The 27,172-nt window shown below is 45.9% G+C and overlaps 2 protein-coding genes across 2 annotated transcripts in view; one reads left to right on the forward strand and one right to left on the reverse strand.

The window, feature by feature from the left end:
* LOC308072599 (uncharacterized protein) overlaps positions 1–11,403 on the reverse strand; it is a 108,070-nt gene extending 96,667 nt beyond the window's left edge. The window contains exon 1 of the transcript XR_013931717.1: positions 11,115–11,403. The gene's annotated coding sequence lies outside the window, so the exon portion shown is untranslated. The remainder of the gene's footprint in view (positions 1–11,114) is intronic.
* Positions 11,404–11,700: 297 nt separating this feature from the next.
* The window catches only part of GPC1 (glypican 1), a 209,763-nt gene continuing 194,291 nt past the window's right edge, over positions 11,701–27,172 (forward strand). Inside the window, exon 1 of the mRNA XM_080409686.1 lies at positions 11,701–12,255. Within this exon, the coding sequence (XP_080265812.1) occupies positions 12,099–12,255 (157 nt within the window). The 5' untranslated portion in view covers positions 11,701–12,098. The remainder of the gene's footprint in view (positions 12,256–27,172) is intronic.

The raw sequence follows: 27,172 nt of genomic DNA on the forward strand, positions 1-27,172 counted from the left end.
GTGGTAGCTATGAGACAGCTGCTATATCAAAGACCAGTGACAGCCTGCTGAGGTTAAAAGAATACAGGCTGCCTGTGTCTCTGCTGAGATAAAGTGGCATCACAGAGAGCAGAGCAGCAGATAGACTGATGAAAAGTTAAGTTTTTAAAACACTGATTTGTAAAGCTTTTATGCAGTTTTCTTTATAGTTTGTTGTCTCTGTGCTCCTAATAAAATAGGTTTCTGCCTGAAACCAGAAGCATGATGCAGATCTTCAGTTGCTGTTAACTGCTTTAGCTCAGCGGGAAAGGAAGCCACAGATGCAGATACAGTCAGTCTGTCAGGTGTCCCCACTGAAATTCTGCCAGTGTAGGAACAATAGTGATAGAATTTCCATTTTTTCTATGACAGAGTTTCTTACAAATGGGTGTTTTAGCTCCATGAGGTCAGCTTAAAACCACCACATGGTTTAGGGGACAACCCTCAGTACGTTAAAGCACAATCCAATTCTTGCATATGCTAAACTAAGCGATCTAACATAGTGGTGTCGTTAGTACTCTGCTCTAACAGGACCACATACAGAAAGACCAGAGATTTAATTCTAGGAAGGAGTTGTCTCCATTGTCACAGGTAAAAAGTGGACATTTCTCATCAACCTGCTGCTTTCAATATCCTCTAATTAACAAGCACGGCTTTTAATTTCCATGCTTTCTGGTTATAATTATTTTTTCAGCCTTATACAGTCTAAACCCCAAACTCTCAGAGTTATCCTCCCTGGTAGCTACTGTCATTCTTTTTACTTTCTGGTTCTTCATTAATATTTGCTGTGTTCTTACTAAGGTAAGTCTGTGCTTTCTCATTATATGAAATTAAAAGTAGATGAGCTTAGTTCCCAACTAAGAAAAGCTTTAGAAAGACACAGGGTACCTTCATATCTGGATTTATTTTCTTTTGATTTTGGTTCTCAGGAGGGCCCTTATGACCTTCTATCAACCCTATCAATCAAATTAATTGATGTATCATTGAGTCAGTGCTACGGCTACAAGCAGTCCTCCATGGCAAGTTCTGAGGTGAGTTCCTGACTTTCTTGATTATTGCACACAAACAAAACCTCTTTGTAGCTGTGGGTCACTGCTGAGTGAATACAGAATAAGGCAAGTGAAAGCTCATCCACTGCAGGTTTTGTGATTGCTCTTAAGATGTGAGTTCAGTTCCTTTTCTGATCCACACACTCCCTGACCTGGCAGGATCAGGAGGAGCATTAGAAAGGCAAAGCAATCTGCCTAAACAGGAGAAAGAGCATCCTAATAGCAGCTCCTTAGCCGAGCAAAGAACAAAACCAGTAGGCAGGGAAAGCAGGGAGATTCATGAAGTGTGGGAGAAGAGAAAGATAACATACAGTGTGACTGGAGGGTTTGCACAGATGTGCTAAGGGGTACCATTGTGATGGATGAATCAAGTGGTGTTGTGAACTTCCTTGGGTATCTGTAACTAGTGTCCTTTGCCAGCATCACTATATGTGTGTCATACAAACAAATATCAGTTTGGGAAGGGGAACCACACCAAAGGCATTAAGATACCTCAGAATTTTTTTTATATCCATTACGGCCCCAAATGTAATCCTAATTATATAGATATACTTCACTCCTCCGGACTGCCAAGAAAGCTGAGACCACCCAGTCATTCACAGGAGGCTCCTTGCACACTGCAGGGCAGGGCAGAGAGGTAGGAGTCAGTCCTCAGCATCACCACCCGAGGCGTGCATGCTCCCTGGAGCTAAGCTGCTTGATCCTGGGAAACCAATGTGCTGCTGCTGAGGCACCTCAGTGCACAAAGAAGCCTCACTGGGAGTCACCTGAGTTCTTAATGCTGTTGTTGATGTCACTGTAACTTACAACGGTTGCAGATAACCATATTAGTAAATTGAGACTCTGTAAAGTGTACGTGAGAACAGGTCAGACCAAAGGGCTATCTCTGACAATGGCCACTAGTGTGTTTATAAGGAAGAACTTACAGCAGTGCTTCCACACTGAGCTTCCAGCAGTCTGTGCCTCGGGATCTCAGCCTAGAGTGATATCTGTGCTTAATTGCTATGTAAAATTCCCACTGATGTTAAGGGGAGTTTGTCTGAGAAAAGAGATTCCAGCCATCCCTACTGAGCTAAGAAAGATAATTTTGCAGGTTTTCTTTGCATTTGGCTATCTCCAATTTTGCTTTTCATATACAAAAGCAACAGTTAAAAGGGTGACATCAAAACATCCAAATCCATATGAACAGAATGCTTAATCAAAACCCATAAATGGAGAAAAAGGGGACTTTCTCTTGTGGGCTGCGCTGCATCTCTTGAAGAGTACATTTATTATGCTACTTTTTAAAGGGAAGGATTTTCAGCTCCTTCTCAATAGATAGTTTTAAACAGTTCATTTCACAAAACATTAGGAAGGAAAGATTTGGGGAAAATTGTATTTCTCTGCCTTGAAATTGAGTTATGGGCAGCGTGTTTGCCAGCTCATTTTTCTTGTTTGTGTGAAACAGACATTTGTGAGTTGTGGAAAATGAGCAATGGGAGGAGGGAGGAAATTGTCTAAGCCTACATAAGAAGGTTAGATAGTGTACTGCTATAATTTATAAGGATTTACAGACACTGCCGTGCTTTGATACTCAAGGAGGCCACTGTGGACTGACCGCACAGTGCTTTCACCTTGTGACCTATCAAGCCAATGGCAGCCATAGATGGGTCAACTTTCGTCTGCCTTGAGGACATGGGAGTGACAGCAGCTGTTAGGTGAACTACTCTAAATTCTGATACTAGCTTTTGTAATTGAACTGGAGCTATCAGGCTGATGGCAGTAACAGAGATGTTAGTGACACAGACTTGCTAATGGAGGACTGAGGGGCTCACTGCAGGGTCATTCCCTGCAGGGTCATCAGCACATGCATTTACAGTAGCGGAGGCCATAGGAGTGAAAGTGGACATCTTTTAGAATTATTTTCATGATGAGTGCTGCATGGACTGCAATGGTTCGGGGTTAATTTTTTTGCCAAATTCTTCATGATAGTAACTAACTAAATTAACTCTGAAATGGGGGGGGGGGGGGGGGACGGGGCGGGGGACGGACATTGTGAGAAGATGATAAAATGCCCTGAACTGTATTCTGACTTTTAAAGAAATGAATTACAGCATCCTGCCTGGGAAAACAGTGAGTACTTACGGCTGTGAACTGGGTTTGCAGCAGTGTGGTGCTTAGCTGCCTACCAGGGTTAACCTGCAACAGGATTCACAGTGGAAGGGAGGTTACAATTTTTTACAGGCAAGTACTGCATTAGCTTCTTAATTGAGAGGATTGTGTCTCTGTATGTTGAGACAGCCTCCTGTTTCCACCAGGATGGAGTTAGGAAGGACAGGCAGTCAGAGATTGCAAATAGCACTTTGGATCAGTCTTCTAAGCAGAGAACTTGATGGATATACTGGTATCCAGTACAAGTCCTCACTTGGTTAATCAAATGCTTGCAGTTTCTAGTAGTGGTTTTGGGTATGTCCCAAAAGTAAATTCTTCTCACTGGTCAGTAAGCTTTACAGGTGCCTCATACTTGGTTACCTTAGAGTTTATAAACCTTGTTAACGTTACAAAACCAAGAGCCAATAAAGCAGAGAAATGAAGTATTTTATTATGAAAATTTGGGAGCAAGCAAGGCTAAAGTACAGTGCTTCATTGGAGGAGCTAGTCTTTATTTTCTTAAATTTTGAAGACATGAGCTATGAAAGAATAATTTCTTCTCTTATCAATTGCATGTTCCATTAGGAAGCCACTTTGTCTTTTTCAGACTGAGCAGCTACAGTTATGAATGCACTCCATGTCTAATTGCCTTGGTTTAATAACAAACTCTCATACTAACGATATATGGTTTATATATATTACATCAACAAATAATATCTGTTAGCTGCTGCTGCACTGGAGGGAAGAGGGAACACATTAGGGCCTCTTGTGTTTTTGCAAATCCATTTCTAAATCCAACATTAATGTTTTCAGGTTCCTTTATAAAGGAAAGGATGCTCTGTTTCATTTGGAATCTGAAAGATAGTTTCCATCTGACTGTAATTGGTTTTATATGCACCTAATAGTGGGAAGAAACTGATAGAATCTTCTTTAGAGATGAAAAAAAAAAAAAGAATACGTCTTGGGTTAGCAGTCATTTAAAGGAATCAGAGCCAGAAAACCTGGCCCTGATTTTTGTCTCAAGCCTGAATCTGTGTTAAAATCTGTTGAGGGTGCAAACATCAGTCTAGAGAACACAATGGAAGTAAATTCATTACATTGAAGTATTGAAGTAAATGTATTATATTGTAAGCGTGAGCACCCCGCCTTAGCTCTGACAGGGAAAAATCAGGAGACTGGGAGAAGGAAAAGAACAGTGTGGATAGAGCAGAACGCAACAGCCACAAATAATCCAATATTTCATAATTTAATTTCACACTCACTAGACTGCAGAGGCATTGCAGACGGTGGGGAGAAAAATCTAAGAAGGGTGTTGGCTTGACAATGGTAACATCAGAGCTTAAAGAGGTCTGGCAGCTTTCCGAAAGTAAATGTGTGTCCTTCCTTCTCCCTCTCTTTCCCTACTAATATAGATTAAAGTGACCTCTGGAGATAAACTACTGAACCCCCCCAAGTAGTTCTGCAGTGTAGTTTTTATTTGTACAGTATGTGAAAGAAGAGCTCAGATTAAATTCCTGGCCTTTCAGAAAAGTTTGTCTGTTCCTTAAAAAAAGAAATAAAAAGAAAAAAGGCTATTTTATTTTAAAGCCGGAGACTCTTTCATGGTCCCATGATCTCATGAGTTCTTTGGCTGGCCTGTGACCTTTCAACCTTGCACTACATGTTTCTTTTCTAAATTAGCCCGTGTTGAGACATCAATGGAGGAATATCAATGTTATTATAAAAGGCATCATTCTCTCCCAAAAATGTCAGTGTGAGTGAGTCATTGGACCTAACTGCTTAGCTTTTGTAAGGCAGGGAGAAAGATTTGAAAGTGTGATCCAGGGTCCCCCAGTCCCCCAACTTCTATTTAAAATGCTTTAAAAAGCAATGTCCCTGGCATCTGCTACAATAGAGGCAAAGGAACTAAGCTTTGCTCCTTTAGCCACAGACGAAATGTCCTGCCTAAGGCAAAATTATGTATGTGATGTAAAAATACATAGCTATTACAAACAATTTATTTTCAAGGTGATGCTCAAAAGTAGCCCTGTAAAAACAAATCAGCCATCAAAGAGAAAACCTGTTATAGAAGAACTAAGTGTCCCGGTGAGTTCTATCATTTCTAATACCCAGTGTCTCTGCATCTCCTGGTATTCATGCTCTCTGGATTCTAGCAGGTTGAGGAAATAAAATCAGATTAAGAGCTCTATTTTTAATCTTAAGAAGATGGGTTTGCATTGTCTGGCATCTTGAAGAATCCAGCACTGGATGTTTATGTGGTCCTGACCAAAGAAACAGTACCCAGAGAGACAGTAACATTACACAACAATGTTGGATTATAAAGATGCTTAATCCTCAGCCTGGAAAAACTGGTGTACCTTCACTGGCATCACACTATCTTCTGAGGACTTGGTCTCTGAGCACCTTTAAACTTATGTAGCCATAGCGGATTCATACACTGGCTTTGTGTTGCAAAATCCATACATCTTAAAATGAAAAACACGCTGGCCCAAATCCATTCCATCTGTAACTCTACTCATGTGTACAGTTACATCAGAAGTGAAGCTGGCACACATCAAAAAATGTGTGTCACCTAGTAATTATCTTACTAACAATGCAGAGAAAAAAGCATGGGAAGGATGCATTTCCAAGCTCAAAGTCAGGTTTTCTCCCCCAAGTGTGAAAGGCTGCTGAGCATTTGCTGTTAGTCATCCTGCCAGCTACCTGGTGTTTCCACCTGCTTTACCTGCACCTCTGGCTGTTACCTGCACTGCACGCTCAGCACTGCCTATTTTCTTTGGTCAGACAAAGTCTGGAGTGTGGGAGCCTCTGCTCACAACTGAAGGTATTCAGTGTTTTTCAGTACAGTGTTGTCAGTGTTTCCTCACAGCCGGTTTCTTTAGAAAAGCAGGTTCCATTGTACCTGACTGGATATGAGGGAAAAAACACACACTTGAGCAGAACGCAAGATAATTGTATTAATTCATCTAAGTGCTTTAGCCTGTAGTGTTTAATGTAGCAACATCTGAGGATGAAGTGTCAGCTGAGAAGTTTCATTAGTGTTGCCAGATGCCTGCATTGCAACTCCACACATTTCTTTTTCCATGGCTGTAACTTTTTTTCTCACAGAAGCGCAGGATGTCTGTCCCACTTCCATGTGCCTTGGACCAATGGTCAGGGATGTGCTGCTGAGCTACCACTCACTGAGATGCAGTGTGGGTCCCACGGGCATTCTTAAGCCAATGCCCAGAGACTGATCAGACAGTGAGAACGAGGGGAGATTTTTATTTGAAAAATCCCTTTCAAAAATGGTCAACTTCTGAATATAACCTCTTGAATGATAGGAGGAAGGTGTTCGATTGCAACTTCTGCAGGAAGTGGGAGAAATCTACATATCACTGCAGTGGCATGCTGAAACGACACATCTCTAACCTAGTATTTTTGGGGCCAATTTTGAGCCATTTCGTACTATCGAGCTAAGCTCTGCTTATCAAACATAAAACAGATTCAGTGCCACGTCCATATTCTTTGTTCGCTGTTGCATATGTTTTGGCGGAGCTGGGAGTGGGAAAAGCTTTACTCAACGTTGTGTCCAGAAAGGATGAAATGTACTTCCTGGGGCAGACCCAATTAGCAGCAGTTTCTCTAATGAGTTTATGGCATTTATTTATTTTTTGGCCTTTAAGACTTCTTTCTACTGGGAAATCTCTGACTCATATATAATACAAGTACAGTCCTGCAGGGTGGAGTCATTTGTAAGAGGTCATTAAAGCAATACCTTCCTTTAAGTCGCTGCTGTAAAATTGGTTTGTTCAATTTGAACCATAGCACAGAGTGGCAATTACCCGCATTAGCCAGATTCTCTGTCTGAAATTATTTAGCTGTTCAGAACCTCCCTCTGCAGAGTACTAGCCACACGGGGGAATTAAGCATTGCATGAAAAGGGAATTGGTCTCTTCCACCGAAGGGTCGAACAGCAGGTTGGCCGAGCCTCGGCATATGCTGCTGTGCTTGTCCTCGGTGCAGACCCCCTTCCTCTATTCCTCAGCAGCCAGAATTGAGATCATCCTTGGCCTGGGTCTGGAATCTGGCTCCCTGAAGTCCTGGGAAGGATCCCCACCTCTGTACATCTATTAAACAATATTCTTGATTAATTAATCTGAACACACAAATCCTAACAAGCCTTATCATCTCTGTGTGGCAAATGGCTTCTTACAAAGTCAGTTGAGATCAGGCTGGATTAATCAGTCATTCAAAGGGGCTGATCTGATATTTTTGGTGACCGAAACAACCACATATGCGCTTCCTGCGCAGGTCAGAAAAGCTTCACAGGGAAATGTGCAGAGGGCAGGAGGAGGTGCTGGATTTCTAATGAAGGAAGATCCAGTGAAGAAGTAAGCAGCTATAGATAGCAAGGTGTAATCTAGTAAATCCTCTGAATAACTTAATTAGATTTGACTCAGCAAAACACATGTCCAGCTTCTGCTGAACACCGGCCAATGTTGAGGGGGCAGGGAACAGGGGGGCAGCTTTCATGAATCCTGTAGGAGACAGATAGCAGAGATTAAAAGAAAGAGGCGGAAAAGGTACTGAGATACCCCTATGTTGATGAAAATTTGTAATCTGAAGGTGCCAGAATTTCTAATGTTTCCACAGAATCAAAAGTAGTGTAGAACTGGCTGAGGGAAAGGTGCTGAGGGTTTCATGCCATGACTTTGGTGAGAGGGAGGAAGCTGTAGCCCACTTATGCTTTGCCTCTCTCCTTTCCCTCCCCACTCCCCATTCTGTGTGAGCTCTGTACTGGACGCATAGTGAAAAAGGTAGAAACGCCACTGAATTCACGTGGGAATGCTCTATTCTTTTACGCAGCTTCAAAGATACAATGCAATTTGATAAGGTTATCTTGGTTTTCTCCTGTTCTGGTTTTGCTGTCAGACTCCAGGTGGCTGTAACTCAGCATAGGTCCATTTTGGAAACAGCTGGAGGACTGGTGGGTGTAATTGCATTGCTGCCTGTGCAATTCTTGATTTGCATCCATATGAAACAGAGAGGCATGTCCACTGCATTGCAAAACTTGTGGACAGTGCTAGAGAAACAAGACAACCCTGTGAAAGTTGAGGCTGTACAAAGCCTCTGTTCACTTTTTTTTTTTTTTTAAAGGGTAGCCTTCTCCACTTGTGCCAGATGATTTGGCTCTTCTTCATCATTATTGCTTCTTCATAATGCTTGGATCAGCTTTTCAGTGGGCAGCACTTTTTGTTGGGACTGTCAAGAGGTGATCTCCACAGCAGGATGGATTTTCTGTCTTCTTCTGACTATCCTGCTGGCTAGCTGTGTGCTTTTCTCCTCCTCTGCATTTTGTCTACTCATCTTTGTGTTTTACTGTGCTTTTTCTTATCTTCCCCAGTTCTAGCTCTTTCTGCCCGTCATTGGACAATCTGTTGTTCACTTTTTGCCAAGCTCCATTCTTTATAACTGAGAATGTTCAGAATGTGTGGATCTGGTCCTCAGATACACACAGAAGACATCAAATTTATAATAGAAGCCAAAAATACATTTTCACCATGACACTTTGAAGATGTTTATTTCAATTTGCTTAAAACGTACCTAGCTCAAATCCTGTGTCTGCATACAAATTTAACAGCAAAACAAATAGATGCGCCTCATAATTTAAGATCTGTTTGCTCAGGGTTGGATCCTGTCTAGACTTGCAGATAGCTTCTTTGTTGAAGAGCTTATATCAGTTCAGGGTTATTTTTATTTTGTCTACTTATAAGCTTCTCATTATGATAGTATGCGAGCACCTCACGGACAGGTGTTCAGCTAAGAAGTGCTCTTATCCCTATTTAGGAGGTAAGTGATGATGGTCACCTAATCACAGAGGTTTGGGGCAATGTGATCTGTGCTGGCAGTTGGTAGCCCAGTATTTCACCATGGGAATAGCAGAGCGCATGTGAATAAACAGAGTGTGTGCTGCGGTCTCTCAGGATTTTATCAGGAATTATATGATCTTAGTCCCTGCCATGGGCACTGTTATCACCCAGCTTGGGGAAGTGAGACGTGTGTAAAAAGGGAAGTACTTCAGTCTGTGAAATGATCTCTAGCTCGGGGGATGGTCCCAAGGCCAGACCCCTAGGGTTTCAGTCCCAGTTCTTCCCCTGTCAGCAGTTAGCATTTCAGTGCACTTCAGCAGCTGTATGACTGCGGAGGGCTTCCTGCTGCAGCCGTGGGGTGCAGCCGTAGCTCACAGAGAGCCTTCCCAAGGGTGCTTCAGGCAAAGCTGGAAGCAAGCCCTCGATATACAACGGCGATGAGTAGCCAACACCAGGCTTTGAGAAGGAAAAGAGAAAATTAGGTACTACTCTGGTCCCCTGTGTCACCTCAAGTCATTCTCTAGCAGCCAGACCAGATAAGAGGTTTATGACTCTGCCTTCCTTCTCAATCAAGCACTTTGTCTCTTTGGAGTTTGCATTCCTGGAGTTCATTCCCCTTGACAGACCCGAGTGAGAGCATTGTTAACTGCATGTCTGTATTTGATTTTCCCTCTGATTTTCCAAGAGGGGGAACCAGGATCCTGGTGTTCCTGTAGTGCTGGCAAGTAGCTGTATGGATTCCTCTGGTGCTTGATTTCTGCTGTCATGGCAGTTGGATTAATTAGATGAGATCCCTCACATAGGTCTCTGAATGATGTGTTCAAAGCCTGGGGTGGGGAAAGGGTTATGGCTATAAAATTAGAATAAATACCCAGAAGTAAGAGCTGAAATAACCTTGTGCCACATAACGTACTTGGTAACCTGCTATGTGTGCGGTACTCTTGCATTTACAAAAGAGATCCCATTTAAAAACAGGATAGGTCAGACTTTACATTATCCATGGCAGATCTTTTCCCCATGTTATTTCCAGGAACAAGACCCATTTCCATGCTCCAGAAAACCCACAAAGCAAGTGTCCCCCAAGTTGCTGGGACTTTGTAAGCCTTTGGTTTCTAAACTGTGCATCTCTGAGAGACGCAGCAAAACACCAGAAAGCATAATGTCATCTGTAGAACAATTAAGATTTGGGTGTATGGGGTGTATCCGACTCATAGTTTTTAACTTTCGGTGGTAATGATGTGTCACCTTAGTCATGATTTTCATTACAAAACTCTCCCTGTCTTCGCAGTTAGATCCCCTTAATCTGCTTTTTTCTATCTCGTAGATTAATTTAATTAGGAAGATTTGATAGGAAATCACTAGGTGATTTCATAGGAAAGCAACAACTTGTCTCTTCCCTACTGCCATCCTTCCCCTCCCTGGGGCCCTTTGCCATCACTTACTTCTCCCTTACTCATTCCTCGGGAGAACAAGCAGTTCTGAAGCAGCAAGGTGAACGACCCAACTTTCCCACATATTTTTGCATGTCTGAGCGACTGGTCCAAAATGTACAATCTCTAATAAATTGTGCTGGTGGGTTTTTTTGGTTTTGTTTTGGGGTTTTTTTGTTTTTGTTTTTTTGGGCGGAGGGCATGGTGGTCTTTCTGTGTGGGATTGCTGATGCCTAGTAAGGTGTGAGCTCCCAGGAATGCTTCAGCTGAGGCAAGGGTACATGCCCTCTACTTTTCCTGCAGAAAACAGCTGCTCTCAGAAGATGCAGAGGACCTTTGGGTCCCCTCCCTGCTGTGGAAAGTGCTGTAGGCACCGGCCAAAGCCTGCGACCTCATCTGGGGGGAGACCCCGGGGCATCACCTGGAGACACGGGTGATGACAGGTGCCTGCGTTCTGTGGGAAACAGTTTGGGACGTGGCTGGCAGAGCTGCAGGGCACCAGCTTCAGGAGCTGGCAGGCTGCTGGAGGAACTAAACTCCAAAGCTGGGGCTCCGTAGCTGAAGGTCGCCTCCTTCCACAGCTGTGCTTAAAGGGGGGCACTCTCCCTGCTCTCGGCTGGGACGATGCTACTCACCGCTCTGCCGACGTGCTGTGTAAGGGCTTCCAAGGCGTTGTTCCCCACCAAACCTGGGGACACTCGGGGTCTTCAGGCTACGCACCAGGCGGGGGGGGGGGGGGGGGGGGGAGGCTGTACAGCGCCCGTTTGCGCTACCTCCCTGCCTGAGGCCGGCGCGCAGCCCCCCGGTGCCCGAGGCTGCCCGCGCCCCAGAGCTGGCTCTGAGCCCGCCGGGGCAGGGGCTGCCGCCGCGGCCGAGACCCCCCGCCGCTCGCCCAGGCGGAGGCCGGCTCTGCCCCGCGGCGCCGGGGCCGGGGCCGGGCCGGGCGGTGCACAGAGCCCGCGGCGGGGGCGCGGGGCGGGGGCGGGGCCGGGCCCGGGGCGGGGGGCTGCGCCCTGCGCGGGATTGGCGCGGGGCGGCGTGATGCCACGTCCGGCGGGGGAAGCCCGGCCTCGCTCGGAGCCTCCCCCGCCGCCCGGCTCGGCGCGCAGGTGGAGCGGTGCCGGCGAGCGGACCGACACGCCGAGCCCAGCCCAGCCCCGCCGAGCCCAGCCCCGGGAGCAGCCCCGCCGCCCGCCCCGCGCCCCGCCCCGCTCCGCCCGGCCCGGCCCGGCGGCGCCGCAGCCGGCAGCATCGCGGCGGGACTGCCCGGGGATGCAGCCGCGCTAAGAACAAAAGCCCTCTGCGCGGTCACGCTCCGGGGCGTGAAGGCGGCCCGACCCGGCCAAACTTGGATCGCTGCCCCCCCCGCCCGCCGCCCCTCCGCGGCCGTGCCCGGGATCGAACTCCCCGGCGCCTTCCCCGCACGCCGCGGGCAGCGGCAGCGCCTGCGACCCGGGGCTCCCCCCGCCTGCCGTCCCGCCGCGGCTGCCCGGGGAGGGGGGCCGCGCGCCGGAGCCCCGCCGCCCGGCTCCGCGCCGCCCAGGGCCCCCGGCCGCCTGCCCGCCGCGGGACCTTGGCTTTGCCCTTCGCACGGCAGGTGGCGGGGCCAGCGGAGAAGGATGCGTTTCTTCCCGTGGGGATTTTGGCTGCTGTGTGTCGCCTCCGCCCCGGCTCGCGGTGACAGCGGCAGCAAGGCGAGGAGCTGCGCCGAGGTCCGGCAGCTGTATGGGGCCAAGGGCTTCAGCCTCAGCGGCGTGCCCCAGGCCGAGATCTCCGGTGAGTCCCGCGGAGCGGCAGGGGGGGGTTCCCCGGGTACGGCGCGGGGTGCGGGGGGCCGCGCTCGCCACCCGCCGCTGGAGTTTGTCCCGGGTACTGGGCGGCGAGAAGTTGGACCCGGGAGATTTTGCCGGGGGTCGGGCACCCCTCCTATCCCCGGTGCGGCACCCCCTCCCCGTGCAGCACCCCCTTTTCCCATGCAGCACCCCGTGCAGCCGCTGCCCGGGCTGGGCAGGGTCTCTCCAGCGGCGGGGGGCGGGGGGGGCGATGCGAGCGAAGCTGCTGGGTGGGGGTTATCGCGCCGAGTGTTCGGGGGTGGTTTTCTTTTTTTCATTGTCTCGTTTCTTCTGTTGGGAGGACCATTGAAATGGGCTCAGGGTTTTGGTTCAGGAATCAGGGTAATCAGACTGGAATGGGCTTTGGCGTTGGAGCTGGAAAATATCACAGGGTTAGGAGAGAGAAGAATTGATTTCTTTTAATCTTCTTTTGGATGGGAAACGAACCTATAAATGGCGTTTGTCACTTGTTAAAAATGAAACGGGAGTAAACCGACCCTGTGTCAAGCGTGCAAAGCACAGAGGAAAGCTGGGCAACCTACATCAGAGTGTCCCCTGCCTTCCCTCGGGCTTTGGCGAGCCTTGGTTGCTTTCCTCCTCTTGGCAGAAAACCACTGAAATACCAAAGAATATTCAAGGTCTGGTTTATGTGGGGTTGTTTGGTGGTTGGTTTTTTTTTTCTTTTCTTTTTTTTTCCCCTGAAAGCATGGGGGAAATATGCTGAGGTATTGTTGTTGGGTCGGGTTTTTTTTTCTTCATTCTCTTCTAAGTTTTGATACACCGACTTGTGACCCATATCCGAGGGCTTTCTCCTTACTTGTGGGAGCTTCCTCCTTCAGACAAAGCATAAAACATGCAGGCGTACGTGCCAAAGCCAACCTACAGGGACATCCCAGTAAAATTGCAGTTTGTAGTTCACATCTAAGCTACAGAATGCCTTATGTTGAATATTTCATTGTGTAGTTTTCCAGGGAAACCAATTCATTATCTGACCCATGAATGGAAAAGGCTGAACCGTACACATGTCTCATAAATGTGAACAAATTAATACTTTCTTTGTCAAGTTGCAACCAAGAGTAAATTTCCAAAATAAAATGAGCAGTCCTTGAAGTTAAACAGTGGGGAATTTCAAAATCATTTGAACGTCACGATTAATAGAATAGTAGTTCAGTTGAACAAGAAAGTGGCTTTTTATACATTTGCATCTAATTACTACAAATGTGGATACGTTAGCAGTCATGTTTCAAGTGGAAAGTTCTTGGAAGACTACGTGTTTACAAATACTCGTGGAGATGGCTGCAGCATCGTATGCGCAGATAGTACTACAGGGGCAGTCATTCAGATTCGCATCAGCCATGGTTACAAGCATTGCGTATTGCAGGTTAGCGGCAAGTAAAGCACCTTGTACTTACAAGTGGCTGAGGTTCGAAAAGTGACAGAGGACACACAGATTTCTAGGAGCCAGGAGTTCTGTTTCCTACTGCTTTCCAACTACTGTTGCTACTTGCATGTATGCTGGCAGTCTTAAGCAACAGTAGGTAAAATTATAGTATCAAGCTGGGCATCTCTGTTACTGTAAACAGAGAAAGTCTGTGGATAAATGCTATGAAAACTTGAGGAATACCACGTGGAAAGTAATATGAAGTGCTTGGGGTTAGAAGGCTCCACACATAAACGTGCTGCTGATATTATTAGCCCAGTACTTAGAAGAGTTAACGGACTTAATGATTTTCATTGGTAATTATGATGTGTACCTTCTGACTGATACACACTCAGGAACGTGCTTTTCTGTTGCTGTAGTACTTACCCAGTACAGTTAAAACACTGATGTACGTTAACACTGACCTCAGAAATGTTCCTTATAGTGTTGTGTATCGCATATGCTTTTTAGCAGTTGTGCAGGTTAGTGCAGAAGTTGATGCTGGGTTTGTTTTCTACAAAGAGAAGAGTCTTGAGACGCTCCTGCAGTATCCCCCCACATGTGGTAAATACAGGATCGTGCAGTTTGTAATTCCACATTTTTTCAAAATAAATCATGGCTTAAGGCTGGTTTCAGCAGCATTAGTTCAGCTTGCTGACCGTGGGGGTTGTAATCTGTGTGGAGCCTTGTCAGGTTACACCTGACTGACACCTCTAAGTGCATACACATTGACGTATCACAACTTTTGGCCAAGTTAAGAAATGCTGATGAAGGTGGTTCAGTGGTGGCTCCGGTTGGACCTGTGCTGAGGTTTCCTCATGGTGGCCTGTTCCATGTTGTCGGAGAGGTTCAAGAGCTACCTCAGGAACCATGGTTTTGTCTTATTTCTGAGCCCTCTGGAGGCAAAGGCCCTTCGCTTTGTCCCTCTCCAGGCGGGTCTTGCTGTTCCTTCTCTTTCCATTGCTTGCCTGAAGCAAAGGGGCAGCCTAATTTCATAGCCCCACAGCCTTGCCTCTGCAGTGGTGCTGCCATGCTACGCTGACCTTGCTCCTGTCTGCTATGAACTGGCTCCAGGTGCTACTTGGTGTGTGTTGCCTTCACACCAGCCTGGCACCAGGAGCCAAACCACACGCTGCTTGCACCCCCAGAACCTGACTTCAAAAGGAGTTCAGTAAGCTCCCATGATGCAGGCTGTGACTCAGGCTGAGATGGCTGTGTTTATATTGGTTTTAGAACACTTACTGCACGCTTTCCACCTTCTAATCTCTATTCTTTGTTATGATTTAAGAGGATTATGAGTAATGTGAAGTCTCCACAGCTCACCAGAAGGTAGTCCCTGCTTATGACTTGTACGGATCAGTTAAAGAAGCAGTCGCACAGTTATTAGCTGGCTAATAGATAAGCATCTGATTCAGGCTTAGACTCCTGGCTTACCAGATTTCTCATGAACCACCTAGACAGGGTTTCCTGGTTTTTTGCTAATGTTGTACAATGCCTTTAACATGTCTAAGCACTTTAAATGTGTCGGGTGCTGTTATTAAGTGTGTTTAGGGAATACACAAGGTGTTATATCTCACTACTTTGAAGTCAATGGCAAAACTCCCAAACATGAAAGAAGCGTCTGCCCGTATTAGTAATCTTGACAGACAGACGTACACCCAGAGTCTCAAAGACCTGCCTGGAAGAAAGCTGCTAATGCTGGGGGAAACGCTCCTTACCCCTTGGGTTTATGAAAGTTATGACACTTGTTTCCATAAGACATACTAACTGGAGCAAAGTTTTCCTGTGTGTTGGACAGTGTTCCCACTCACTGGCTGGATGACCCGTACCCCCCTTCTGAGATTGCTACAAAACACAAGAAAACATTTGAAAGCTTCTAGTTCTTCTGTTTGCTTTCGAGTCATCTGGAGGTGGCAAGCCTCAGTTCCAGCTTTCTCAACGTTCTTGCTACCCGGCAGCATCTCCCCGTTGCAGGTCCCCTACCCTGGTGACGGAGGGAGAGAGGTGCCCTGCCCTAGGTGTACCTCCTAGTGCTGTCCTCAGGGCTGCCCTTGGGCTCACAGCGTGGTTTGTGACTGAAGAGAGCGAGCCGATGGCAGAAAATTCTGTGCTTCGGGGAGGACACCCGGCTCTCTGTGCTGACAGTGAAGTGGTTTAAGGTTCCTGATGCTGGCTGGGTGACTACTCCCCGGTGTCTCAAGCACAGGGAGTTCTCTCAAGTACTGGAGAAGACTTGAGAGATGTGATTTGACATGGATGTGCTTGGCCCTTGCTCACTGTTTGGGCTAGGCTTTTGCTTTGGTTTGTTTATTCCTGCAATTAATCCTTCCTAGACTTGGCTCGCTGCTAGGTTAGCTTGTTGACACGGGTGATGGGTGTAACACAGCGAAAGAGCGTGCAGAAAAAAAGCCATCTGGACCTTGCCAGGCCATATTGCTGCCCATCCCGTCACATATCTCACATGAGTGCTTCCCTCGTTCCTTAGCTGAAAGGGCTTAGAATAATTTTTTAAATCTTTTGGTCCTTATAGGCTGTAATGAAAACATTGTCAAGTGCATGTGTTGGCTAATGCTTCTCCAAACAGCTTTACTTAGAGAACAAGTCCAGGCACAGAATGGGACTTGACGAGGCTCTCCAAGTCTGAAGAGGGTAATGAAACCCAGTATTGGAGGGCATTTTATGTTCTAGCAGTTGCAGCACAAAAAGCGTAAATGCAAAGATGGGCAAACTTGCATCTGTGGTCTGAAAACTGAAATCTGGGGCTCCTCCGCTCCTAGGGGAAGTTCTTTACTTCTTAATTGAAAGGGGACACTCTGTTGTTGCTCCAGCGCTTTTTGAGGTTGTTGTTATATTTGGGTTGTAGTTAGTTACTCAAGGCAGACAGGATTTCTCAAGGTTAGTTGCTATACGGTGAACTCGCAAATGCAATATCAACCCACTTACGCTAATGAATTTGTTAGGGGCGAATCGGAATGGCCTTTGTAGCCTGCTTGGTTTAGAGTGCCGTTTCTAATGAGGCAAAACACAAGGAATTGTGCCTTTTCTCCCATCTGGCAAGCGTATTGCTGCGAGCGTTAGAGGAGGTTGCGCATCCCCGTTTCTGTTTAACTTAAAATATACATAGGCATGTACATATTTTACGCTTTGCGATTGTTTTGTTAATTCGTGACTGCAGCATGTGTGCCTACAGAACAATTAGGAAAATTCGATTTATGGAGAAAAATAGGCCCCCTCTAGCGGCTGGTAAGGCGCCGGAGCCCGAGCCCTGGCAGCCCCAGTGCTTACCTAAGGCACCTCTGAAATCTGCCAGGCTTTATGCTCTTGATATTCTTCAGTGTTTTGTGGTGTTGACGTTATTTTTAAGAGAATCTGCCTTTCTGTCACTGTGATACGGATGACTAAGCTCTCACCACATAATTATCCTTATCAGCTGTGTCTGACAAAACTATTTCAACAGCTTCTTTTGTTGGTGAAGCAAAAGGCTGATATTTTCTTTTCTTTAAAAAAAGAAAAAAATTTGCATGCCTCTATAGCTGAAGACGCCCACCACCTCTGCCCCTGTGTGAACCTGCAGAGCTCACCTCATCTCTTGCCCTGTAAGTGCCCTGCTTTGTTTAAGAACACGTGTCAATCTCTGTATACGCTGGATGAGTTTGATAGGAGATGTGTGGCTTTTGGCAGAGACTGTGAAACAGTTGGTTTAATGTTCTAGTGCTTTCAGTACAATCATCTCAGACTGAGGGGACCAGATAGTTATATTCCTCTGGGTAATTTCAATAATTAAGTATGCTTTGACTTAACCAAAGGCGAGGAGGGAGCTGCTACCTTGATTATCAGAAATGTGTATTTAGAGGCAGAGGTTTTATTTTCTTCGCGGGTCACAACAGTGATAACTGAAAACAGAGGCCACGGAACACCTGCCCAGCAGCAGCAGCTGAGCGCAGGCTCCGCACCCTCCCTACCGCTGCTCAGGGACGAGGGAGGGGGGTTAAGTATCATCTATTTTTATTGCAGCATCGAATTGCATTAGGCACAGTATGGAAAGTGAAGGCAGGATAAAAGGATGGCCCCAGCCTCAGAGCTGTTGGTCTGGGCAATAATTCCGACCCTGCTGCGTGCTGTGGTCTCAGCACTGTGTGCCTGGGGCCGGCGCTGTGTGTTTGGTCTCCTGGCAGCAGCCGGGGGGGTCCTGTCACTTGTCTTGCGGGATTGTGGAAGCAGGGAGCAGGGGAGGTGGGAGGGTGATTGGCAGGTGTCACTGGCATAGGGAGAACTTTTGTACCTGCTTTCAGTGTTCAGCTGGAAATACTGGCTAGGAATTACAGGGGGAAAACCAGGGAAAAAGACATCCCGATTCTGTGGGAATCTGCAGGCTTCCTTGGAGGGAAACATGTTTCATTTCTGTTTGCTGCCAGGCCTCTACTGAATGTGATATATTTCTATATGTTGGGTTCCTTTCTTTGTCCTATGAGGTGTTTTTGTGTACATGTGTTGGGCAGATAGCGATCCGGAAGGGGGTGGCATCAAGGCAGCGTGCTGCTCCAGTGTACAGTTAGCCCCGCCAGCTCTGCCTCATTCTGTAACAGGGCATACGTTCCCTTCAAATGCGATTCCTTGCTTTCCTGCAAGCAGGGCATCTGCAAGCGGCTTCTAAGGTGGTACATGCACGTGTTGCTCCTGCGCGGAGCAACGGTACAAAAGCGCCTGCAGAGAGTAGTTTTCCGGGAAGCATCCTGCCCTGCCATGGCAGGGTGCAGCCGGCTCCCCACGCTCGGTGCTGCGACACAGCAGGGCTTGGCTCCAGCATTCCGTGCTGCAGAAAAACCTCTGTTTTTTCCTGTGGAAGGGCATTTCCTTAGTTGAGTGTTACCTCTGAAAGGAGGTGGACATGCTGTTTGTGGTTGCGCAACAGTGAAGCTGGGGAGGGCACTTGACGCTGACTTTCATCTGCCCCGCTTGAACTTTCTGTATAGATCAAGTCTCTCTGAAAATCCTAAGCAAGCCCCTCCTTGTTCCCGCCTGTGTAGGTTAGGTCAGGGTTGGGCCATCTCTCTCAGGGCTCCTTCAGATGCTCAGAAGGATGGAGAGGTTTAGTGGGCACCCTGGTGGGGCAGGCAGGCCAGCTGCTTGGGTGGTGGCCTTGAGCAAGCCCATCCAGAGTCTCTTCATCTTAAAATATGCCTGGAAAAAGTCATGTTCTTGCCTTCCTGACTATGGAACGAGGATTGAGAGAGTCTTCCTGACAGCTGTGAGGATAACTCTGCCCCATCGTGATGGGGAGAGACCTAGGGAAGGGAGAACGTAAAAGCTTGCAGGAACCCTGGTAGCCGTTGCTTGAAGATTATTCCATTGTGTCTTGTAGTTTGTTTGTACTAAGTTGCTGTAGCTGCCATTGCTTTAGGACATTTCCCCTCGAAGTTACAAAAAATAAAATTCAAAACTCTACGAAAGCAGAAAATTTCCATTTTTCCCCCCCTCTTACCCGAGAAGGACAGACCGCCCTCTGCTCTGAAGTCCGTATACCCTGACGCTTTGTTGCTCAGAATATGTTTTATCCGTGACAGGTGAAACCTGTCTTTAAGTAACATCTGATTCCCAGGGAATCGAGTTACCTTCGTTGCCAGATTGTTCTGCAAAAAATAATGAAGCTTTAGACTGTAGACACTTAAAATGCGTGTCTATACATGACAGAGCTGTGAGCTGGGTCAGTCACTTCTGCAGTAATGTGTTCCTGTTTTACTTGGAATTCTTCAGATTGGAAAATGTCTTTATTTCCTCTTTCTTACAGGTTGAATAAGCAGTGTGTGCTGTGACAGTTACAACGCGCTTGCTCTGAGTTTCAGAAAAATACATTAATCACAATTATGTTGACTGTACAGAGATTATAAAACTAATTTAATTTTTGGTGCCTTTTCATATACAGTGCAGTGTGAATCAAAAGTACAGAATTATCCAGCTGTTATAAACTCCTGTGCTAGCAACACAAGTAAAACAATTTTTTAAATTGCCATGCATTCTTCTGAAGTATTGAAAAAAAGAAAACAACAACAGAAAAGTTTTACTGTGGTTTCAGGGAGCAACACGATAGTACTTATGCAGACAGTCAATCTTATGTATGACTAAAATGCAAATACTGTATGACAAATAGTTTGGGCTTGCAAAAAATTGGTATTTTATAGGATTGTAAAACTATACTGTATAATTTAGTTGAAGTGTTTCCACTAGTTTTATCCAAGTCTCTTGCCTTGTAGCTGGAGCAGACAGGCACATTTCTAAAATATGAATATTTTAGAAATTCTTCTAGTTGTATTTTTATTTACGATCAAAATCTACAATAAAATCACTGTCAGAAATTAATATTAATTTTACGTTTGTAAAAATGTAGATGAAAGGAGGCTACTTCAGTCTCCACTGCTCACTGTTCACGCTGTTGCAGTAAAGTTTGCAGTGCTTTGGTTGTATAACTGATCCTGAGGCAATGGCCAAGCATAGTGTAAAGTGAACTTTGTATGAGTGGCAAAGCAGGAGGCTTCTGTATTAGCATCTATTATTGGTTCCTGCCATCTCCCCAGATAAGCTGGAGGGTGGAAGCTGGGTGCTATAATTACCATGTGGGTCTCGCAGGAGGGAAGTCTGCTCCCAGTCCCCATATGGATGCAGATTTTCACCATGAAGGTGGAAAAGCCACCTCGCTTTGCTCTTTTTTTTTCAGCAGTTTCCTCTACCATAAACACTAAATTGGAATGAGCGAGCTTGAGTAACTCGTGGGAAGTTTGATTTATAAAACTCTAGCCCCTAGATGTAGGAGTGCCTTAAAAGAGCAGTGGTCGTCTCCCCTGATGCAGTTGCTTGCTCCGCACAGCTGCATGAGTTTAAAACAGTTGTATAACCAGTTTAGATTTTACAAACATGTGTTTGGCTTTGTGACAGAACACCAAACAAGCCCTGCAAAAAAAAAAAAAAAAAAAAAAAGCCCAGTCTCATTGCCCTTTCATTTGTGGGAGGTCTCATAGAGGCTTCCATGTTGAGGGAGGAGGAGGCTGGTATTTTTATTAAGAGAGGCTCTCTAAGGCCAAACCGTAGCTAGAGACTCATCTGCTGTGAATTTGAGGAAGGGCTGCACAATAGTGGGAACCCGTGGGTAGAAGTGCCATCGGCTCAGCCGCAGGCTCCACGGGGCCTGTGCCCCATCCTGTTGGATCGTGGTAGGATGCAGCAGCATCCCGACTACTTGTGCTTTGGGGGCTGGTGTTGGGGGGTGGGGTGGGGGTGGGTACTGGGAAGTGCCCGGGGAGGTCAGAGAAGTGTTCCAGTTTGCCTTTTGCCTTTTTATCTGCCACAAGCATGTTCTCTAAATGCATTTGAGCCCAGAGGAGCCAGAAGTGGTATGATGTTCTATAAATAGATAGATGAATCTCTGTAACGTGTCAGGTAGTGCAGTCCCTGCGCAGAGTGCAAGAGTGGGGAAACCCCCTTGTTCCTCGGTGCTGTCCTTGGGGCAGGGAGCAGATACCACGTTGTGTCTTCCCAGGTGAGATTGCACAGTTGTCCTCTTCCTAGGCTTTACATTAAGTTGATTTAGAACAGCGTCTGTTGGACTTACGCTGTCTTGGAAAGTAGTATTTGATTTTATTTGATCAGTTAATAGTAAGCAATAACTTGATTCTCTCTGCTACACGTTGACATTAGGGGCAGAAAAAGTTCAGATGTGGAAAATGTAGCTTAAATTATTCTGTATGCTAGAGTTTATATGGGGTGAAAATATGTGATGCTGCTTATTAGACAGATTAATGCAAGATGGTCAAAATGATGTTGAATGTAGAGGGCTGGAATTAGGTGTGGGAGAGCGAAGCAGAGTGCTGTAAATTGCTCTTTAGGTCAGGTTTACCTGGCAAGCGCTTTACTTGACTAGTTACAGAGTATAAGGGAGCTGACTCATGCTAGAAAAGGACTTGTTTAGGTAACCGATGTCCAGCCCCAGGCGTGTGGTGTGCTGGTGGCCTGCCCTTCGCTTCTCTCTCCGTGAAGTGTCACAGCCACTTCTTGCCATGTTAAATATCACTGTCTACGACTACCTGAAAGGAGGCTCTAGCGAGGTGGTTGTCAGTCTCTTCCCCCCCCCCCCCCGGTAACGAGTGACAGGATGAAACTGCCTCAAGTTGCGCCAGGGGAGGTTTAGATTGGATATTAGAAAAAAATTTCGTCAACAAAAGGCTTGTCAAACATTGGAGCAGGCTGTCCGCGGAGGTGGTGGAGAACCCTGGACATGTTCAGAAGTCGTGTAGATGTGGCACTTAGAGTCATGGTTTAGTGGTGGACTTGGAAGTGCTGGGTTACAGGTTGGAGTTGATGATCTTAAGGTCTTTTCCAACCTAAACGATTCTATGACTTGTGGCAGGTTTCTTGTGTTTCCAAAATCCAAACTTTCGCAGACACATGGTGGGTGTATGCTGGGCTTGTGATGGGTGAGAGCGTGGTCTGGCCACGTGCCCTGTGTTCACAAACTCATACCTGTTGTGCAACTGGGTAAGTAATCAATCAGGTATGATGCAGCACGTGTACTTTGATATAGCGTGCACCTTTGCTCTCGCAGTGCACAAGGAATCATTGGTATGGCTTTAAATGTGTCTCTAAATGGAGGAATGCCTCATCCCAGTGTGAAGCCGGGGCTCCTCTGCTTTACTTTCAGTGTTGGTATAAAGGTGCCATTAGCATCCAGAACAGCTTTGTGTTTGAAAGGGATGGAGCATACAGCTACGTCTTTTTGAAAAGCTGACTGCTGCTGTTGCATGAAATAGCGCCATAAGAGAGGTTATGGTTTATTGCCGAGAAAGTGGAAGCAGCTCATGGGTTTTATATATTTATATGTGTAAGTGTCTGTGCCCGTACGTGGGGTTGTAGCTCCAGAAGGGGAATTTTGACAAGCAGCTCTTGGGCCCATGCTCTGGGAGATGTAGACTGGACCATTCTTGGTTTTGGCTGGAGGAGGGGATGTGTCCCGTTCTGGGCCTGCTTCTCTGCAGGTTCAGTCCCAGTTGTGGAGGGGCTGCTCCCATGGCAGCTTGCTTGTGTCAATGTCCCTGGGGATGAGACATCCCTGCCTGAGCTCAGATATGCAGGAACCTCCCAAGATGAAAGTGGGCGGTTAGGTACAGAGCCATGCTTGTTCCTGGCACGTAACTGGATTGTCCCATCCTGGACAGCAGCGTGGAGGTCAGCGTGTTTTTCTGTACCCATGTGTGCTGTGCTGTTCAGTTGTGGGATCACTTAAAGCCCCAAATGTCTCCACGCCACACAGATGCCTTTCATGTCAGGATGGCTGCCTGCTGCTGAGTGGACTGATTGTGCTGCTCTATAGGACAGTACGCTCAAGGGAAACCTAAACCAAATGTTGATAGCACTTTTGCAGAACTAAGTAAAATGAAATTTTCATTGGTAAATCTTCACAGGTGCCAGCAAATATAAATAAATAAAGCCTAAGCTGTGACTTTGCTCTTGTAACAGAGAGGAAATACCTTCTGACTATTTTAAGGTATCAATTGTGAACCAGGAATGAAAGCCACTGTGTTTAAATGCAGTATTAGTTCTCCCACTACCCTGGATCAGCTGTCTGGGGGCTTGAGTTTTTCTTTATGTAACACTGTTGCTACTGTTTGTGTTGCAGGGAAGCAATCTCCTGTCACAGTTATACATTAAATATTTTTCACTGTTACAATACACTCTGTGACAGGGTTTAGGACTTAAATTCCTAAATATATCTGCTGATCTATGTGCATCCAGCAACATGGTGTCTTGTGTTATCCTGCTATCACTGATATATTTTGAGCATGTTACATCACTCAAGCTGATCGGGCTATCCTTTTTGTCAGCTAGGGAATAAGACATCTGAAATGCCCCTTTCCTGTATTTTTTACGGGAGCAACGGTTGCACTCAGAGCCTGTTGTGCCTGCGTGTGCTGACACCCCTGCAACAGCAAACTTCCAGAAGTGGTGTGCAAGACCGGTATTCCTGTGTTGTTTTGTAATCTGAGGGATGCAGGGTTTGTATAGTTAGAAAACATAAAAATACAGTAACTGATGAAAGGAAACTAACTGTTTGCAGTTATTTAAAAAAATATTTAAATATCGCTTTATTTAAAAAAAAAAGTGTGGAGTGCCTTATACCTTTCTGTTCAGTGACTGTGGGGCTGCATCTGGAGCGTGATGTCCAGTGTCAGGCTGGTCCGTAAAGGAAAGGCATGGCTATACCAGAGCGGGTCTGGCACTGGCCAGCAGGATATGGTTAGGGTGCTAGGGCCCGTGATGTGCACGGGGAAGCTGTGAAATCTGGATTTGTTCCAGAAGAAAAAAGGCTAGGGGAGATCTTGTTGCTGTCTGCAACTACTCAATGGTGGGAACAGAAAATGGAGGTAGGCTTGAGGGCATGGGAGGTGGTGGATACGGGCTGGAATGGGGAAATTCTGATGTCATATGTGGAAAGACTTTTCTGACATGAGTGATTGAACATGGAACGTGAGCCCAGAGAGGTGGTGGGATTTCCATCTCCATCCTTGAAGGTATTAAGAGTTTGAGTGAACAAGGCCCTTGGGCACCTGCTGTAGCTGGCCCTGCTTTGAGCGAGTGTTTGGACTAGATGTCTGTAGACCGTTCAACCTAAATTATTCTGTGATGCTGTGTGAACACTGCAATTGTGCCATACACAGAGAAATTGGGTGTATGTGTAAGTAAAGCTCTTTTGTTAATGGTCTTCAGAGGAGGCGGCGTGAAAGGCAATCCTTCCAGTACTACCATGTGACATTTGTATTTTTTGAATTTATTTATTAGTTTATGAAATATGGCATCTGGTGAAATCAAAGAGGAGAAGCAGTGTTCTCCTACATGAGTAAAAACCTGTGCTGGTACTCCAGAGTCAAATTTTCTGCTCTGGCACATGTCTGGCGTGACCTTAGGCAACTTGCTTAATCTGTCTGTATCTCCAATCTCCATCTGTGCATTACTGTCATGAAACTACAATATCTTGGGGTTTAAATTTGTCTTTAAATTATAAAGTCTTGGAGTACTATGTCTCACTATTTCTCTATATTTCACTATACAGTACTTAGCACAATGGGACCATAAATCTTCATCAGTCCCGTGATACATGAATAATAAACAGTAACGGCATAATTTAGGGCCACATTCTACCTCTGTTCTCATGATGTATAAAGACAGGAGGGGTTTGTTGATTAAAATGCTATGCTGTTCAACCTAACGAAGATACATGGGCCTTACCGAACAGATTTTTATGAGCCTGTTGTTGGCTCTTTTGGTTTGTTGGGTTTTTATTTTGTTTCATCATTACTCATTGATTTCAGGTATCTAAACAATTTGCTTGGCAGATCAGGGAATAATAAATTCCTTTAATCTGTATCTCTTTCAGTTTAATTATTGTTAACTCATTACTTAGTGTTTAGTTCAGTGGATAATGAACTCTGTTCACTGCCTGGTGGAAGAGAGTTGGACTAGAGAGACAGAACTGGATTCTCCGGTTCTTTTGAAGATACAAACCAAAATTGCAGACTCACTGAGCATTTAACTCTAGGTTAGATTGAAGGTTGCCAGTAGGCATATGTACCACTGCTACCTTTGCAGGCTTGAATATAGGTTAGTATTATTTCAGTTGGTTCTGTGCCTGGCATAGCATTACATTTGTTACTTTATTTTTAGACGGTTAAACTGGCGACTGCTATGTAGACAGCTATTTTTGTCTTGATTATGAGACGGTGTCTAATAAAATCTTATGTAGCGCAGTCCTAATTACTACAGACAGACTTCACATTTGTGACTGCGGTAATACTTACTGTGTTAAACTATTTCCTGCGAAGTTTTAACAGTGTGTTCAGACCTTCCCATATCAGCTACAGCTGGGGGAATAAATACTTTGTTCACTCAGGGGTGCTGTGATCGCTAGTGCCATGCTGCTGAGCATGTGGGTTCTGTTTGGAGACGACTCATTTATCTCGTTTCTTCGTCCTGTAACTTTTGTTGTCTTTTCATCGTGGAAGGCTCAGCGGACCCTACGTAGCAGGCGTTAGCCATCCCGCTGCGCTGTGCTGGTGCTGAGGAGGCTGCTGCCGACCCCGGAGAGTGTGCACAGGTCAGGGGCACACCCTCACTTCGCTTTCACAGCAGCAACTTGGTTACCCCCTAAAGCCAACACCCACTGTGTCACATCTAACGCAAGCTAAAATACACCGGCATGTTTTTAAGCACCTTGGTTATGTGCGTTAAGCTTTCCTCCGACAGCAGAAGTTAGAGGAGACTAGCATGGCAGGGAGGGGAGCAGGATGTGCGGAGTCACTCTAAAAGTGAACAGCAGATTGTTCAGCCGTCGCTGCCTGCTCTTACACCCTGGCAGGCAGCTTCACGCATGCCTCCCTCAGTTCTGCAGCTATTCACATGGGAATTTGAAAGAGAGGGAAGATACAAACAAGACTCTGCCCTTATCACTAAGGCTGAGACTGGAGCAGACCATGAAGCCTGCAAACGGTTGCCCTTGGTAGAAACGTAACTTTCCTATCGGCATATTATCAGCTTTTTCAGCAAGAATGAAGTAAAGAGAATTGGGATTTCAGTGAGAAGCCATGCTGAATGGCTTCTGAGGGTTTGGCAGTGTGTCACGGAAAGGTCAAGTATGGCTGTATGTCAAAGAACAGTGTTGAAATGTTTATTACGGGCTTGCTACTGTATTCTGCTCAGTCATCAGGAGAAGACAGTTCATAGCTCTCTTATTGTCTGACCATTCTCAGCACAAATTTAATGCAGTGTGCTTTCTTGCAAAATAAAGAAGGAGAGAGATCGTGAGTGCCCGCTGCTCTCAGCCCGCTGCTCTGGAGAGATTTTTCCATTTCTGGGGAAGGAGTTGTTCTTTGCATAGTGTCCCCCACAAAAGCCCTCTTAATATGAATTACATTACCCACATTTGTAGAAAGAGAAAATGACACTTGCCAAATTTGCAAATCACAGTTGTGTTTCTGTCAGCTTTGGCAGTTACATGGCTTCTGGTAACGCTAATGAAGGCAATCTGCTTTTAATTTAAAATCCTCCCTGAAGAAAAAAAAAAAATATATCTGGCAGTTGAGGGATTCGGCAGTGTCCTTGTGTGAAACTTCTTTCTTATTTTCTACGGTTTGCTTTAGCCAAAGAGAAACTGTTAATTAAAAAACATTCCTAAAGTAGCCAAATATGCAGGAATGTACTTATGCAACAACTACCTGTACCAGTTCTGCAGTAAATCACTTCTTTGTTTTCATTTGATGAGAAATTCTAATTAACCAAATAAAAATACTGCTTACCTTGCACTTAACTCAGCATGTTTGCTGCTTCTCATATGATTGAGGGACCGAGGATGGCAGGTTTTGTTTAGATGACTTTTTTGGGTTCCACAAGGCCAAGGTGGTCA

Source organism: Falco punctatus (assembly GCF_963210335.1).
Source record: "Falco punctatus genome assembly, chromosome: 13".
Taxonomy (NCBI): domain Eukaryota; kingdom Metazoa; phylum Chordata; class Aves; order Falconiformes; family Falconidae; genus Falco; species Falco punctatus.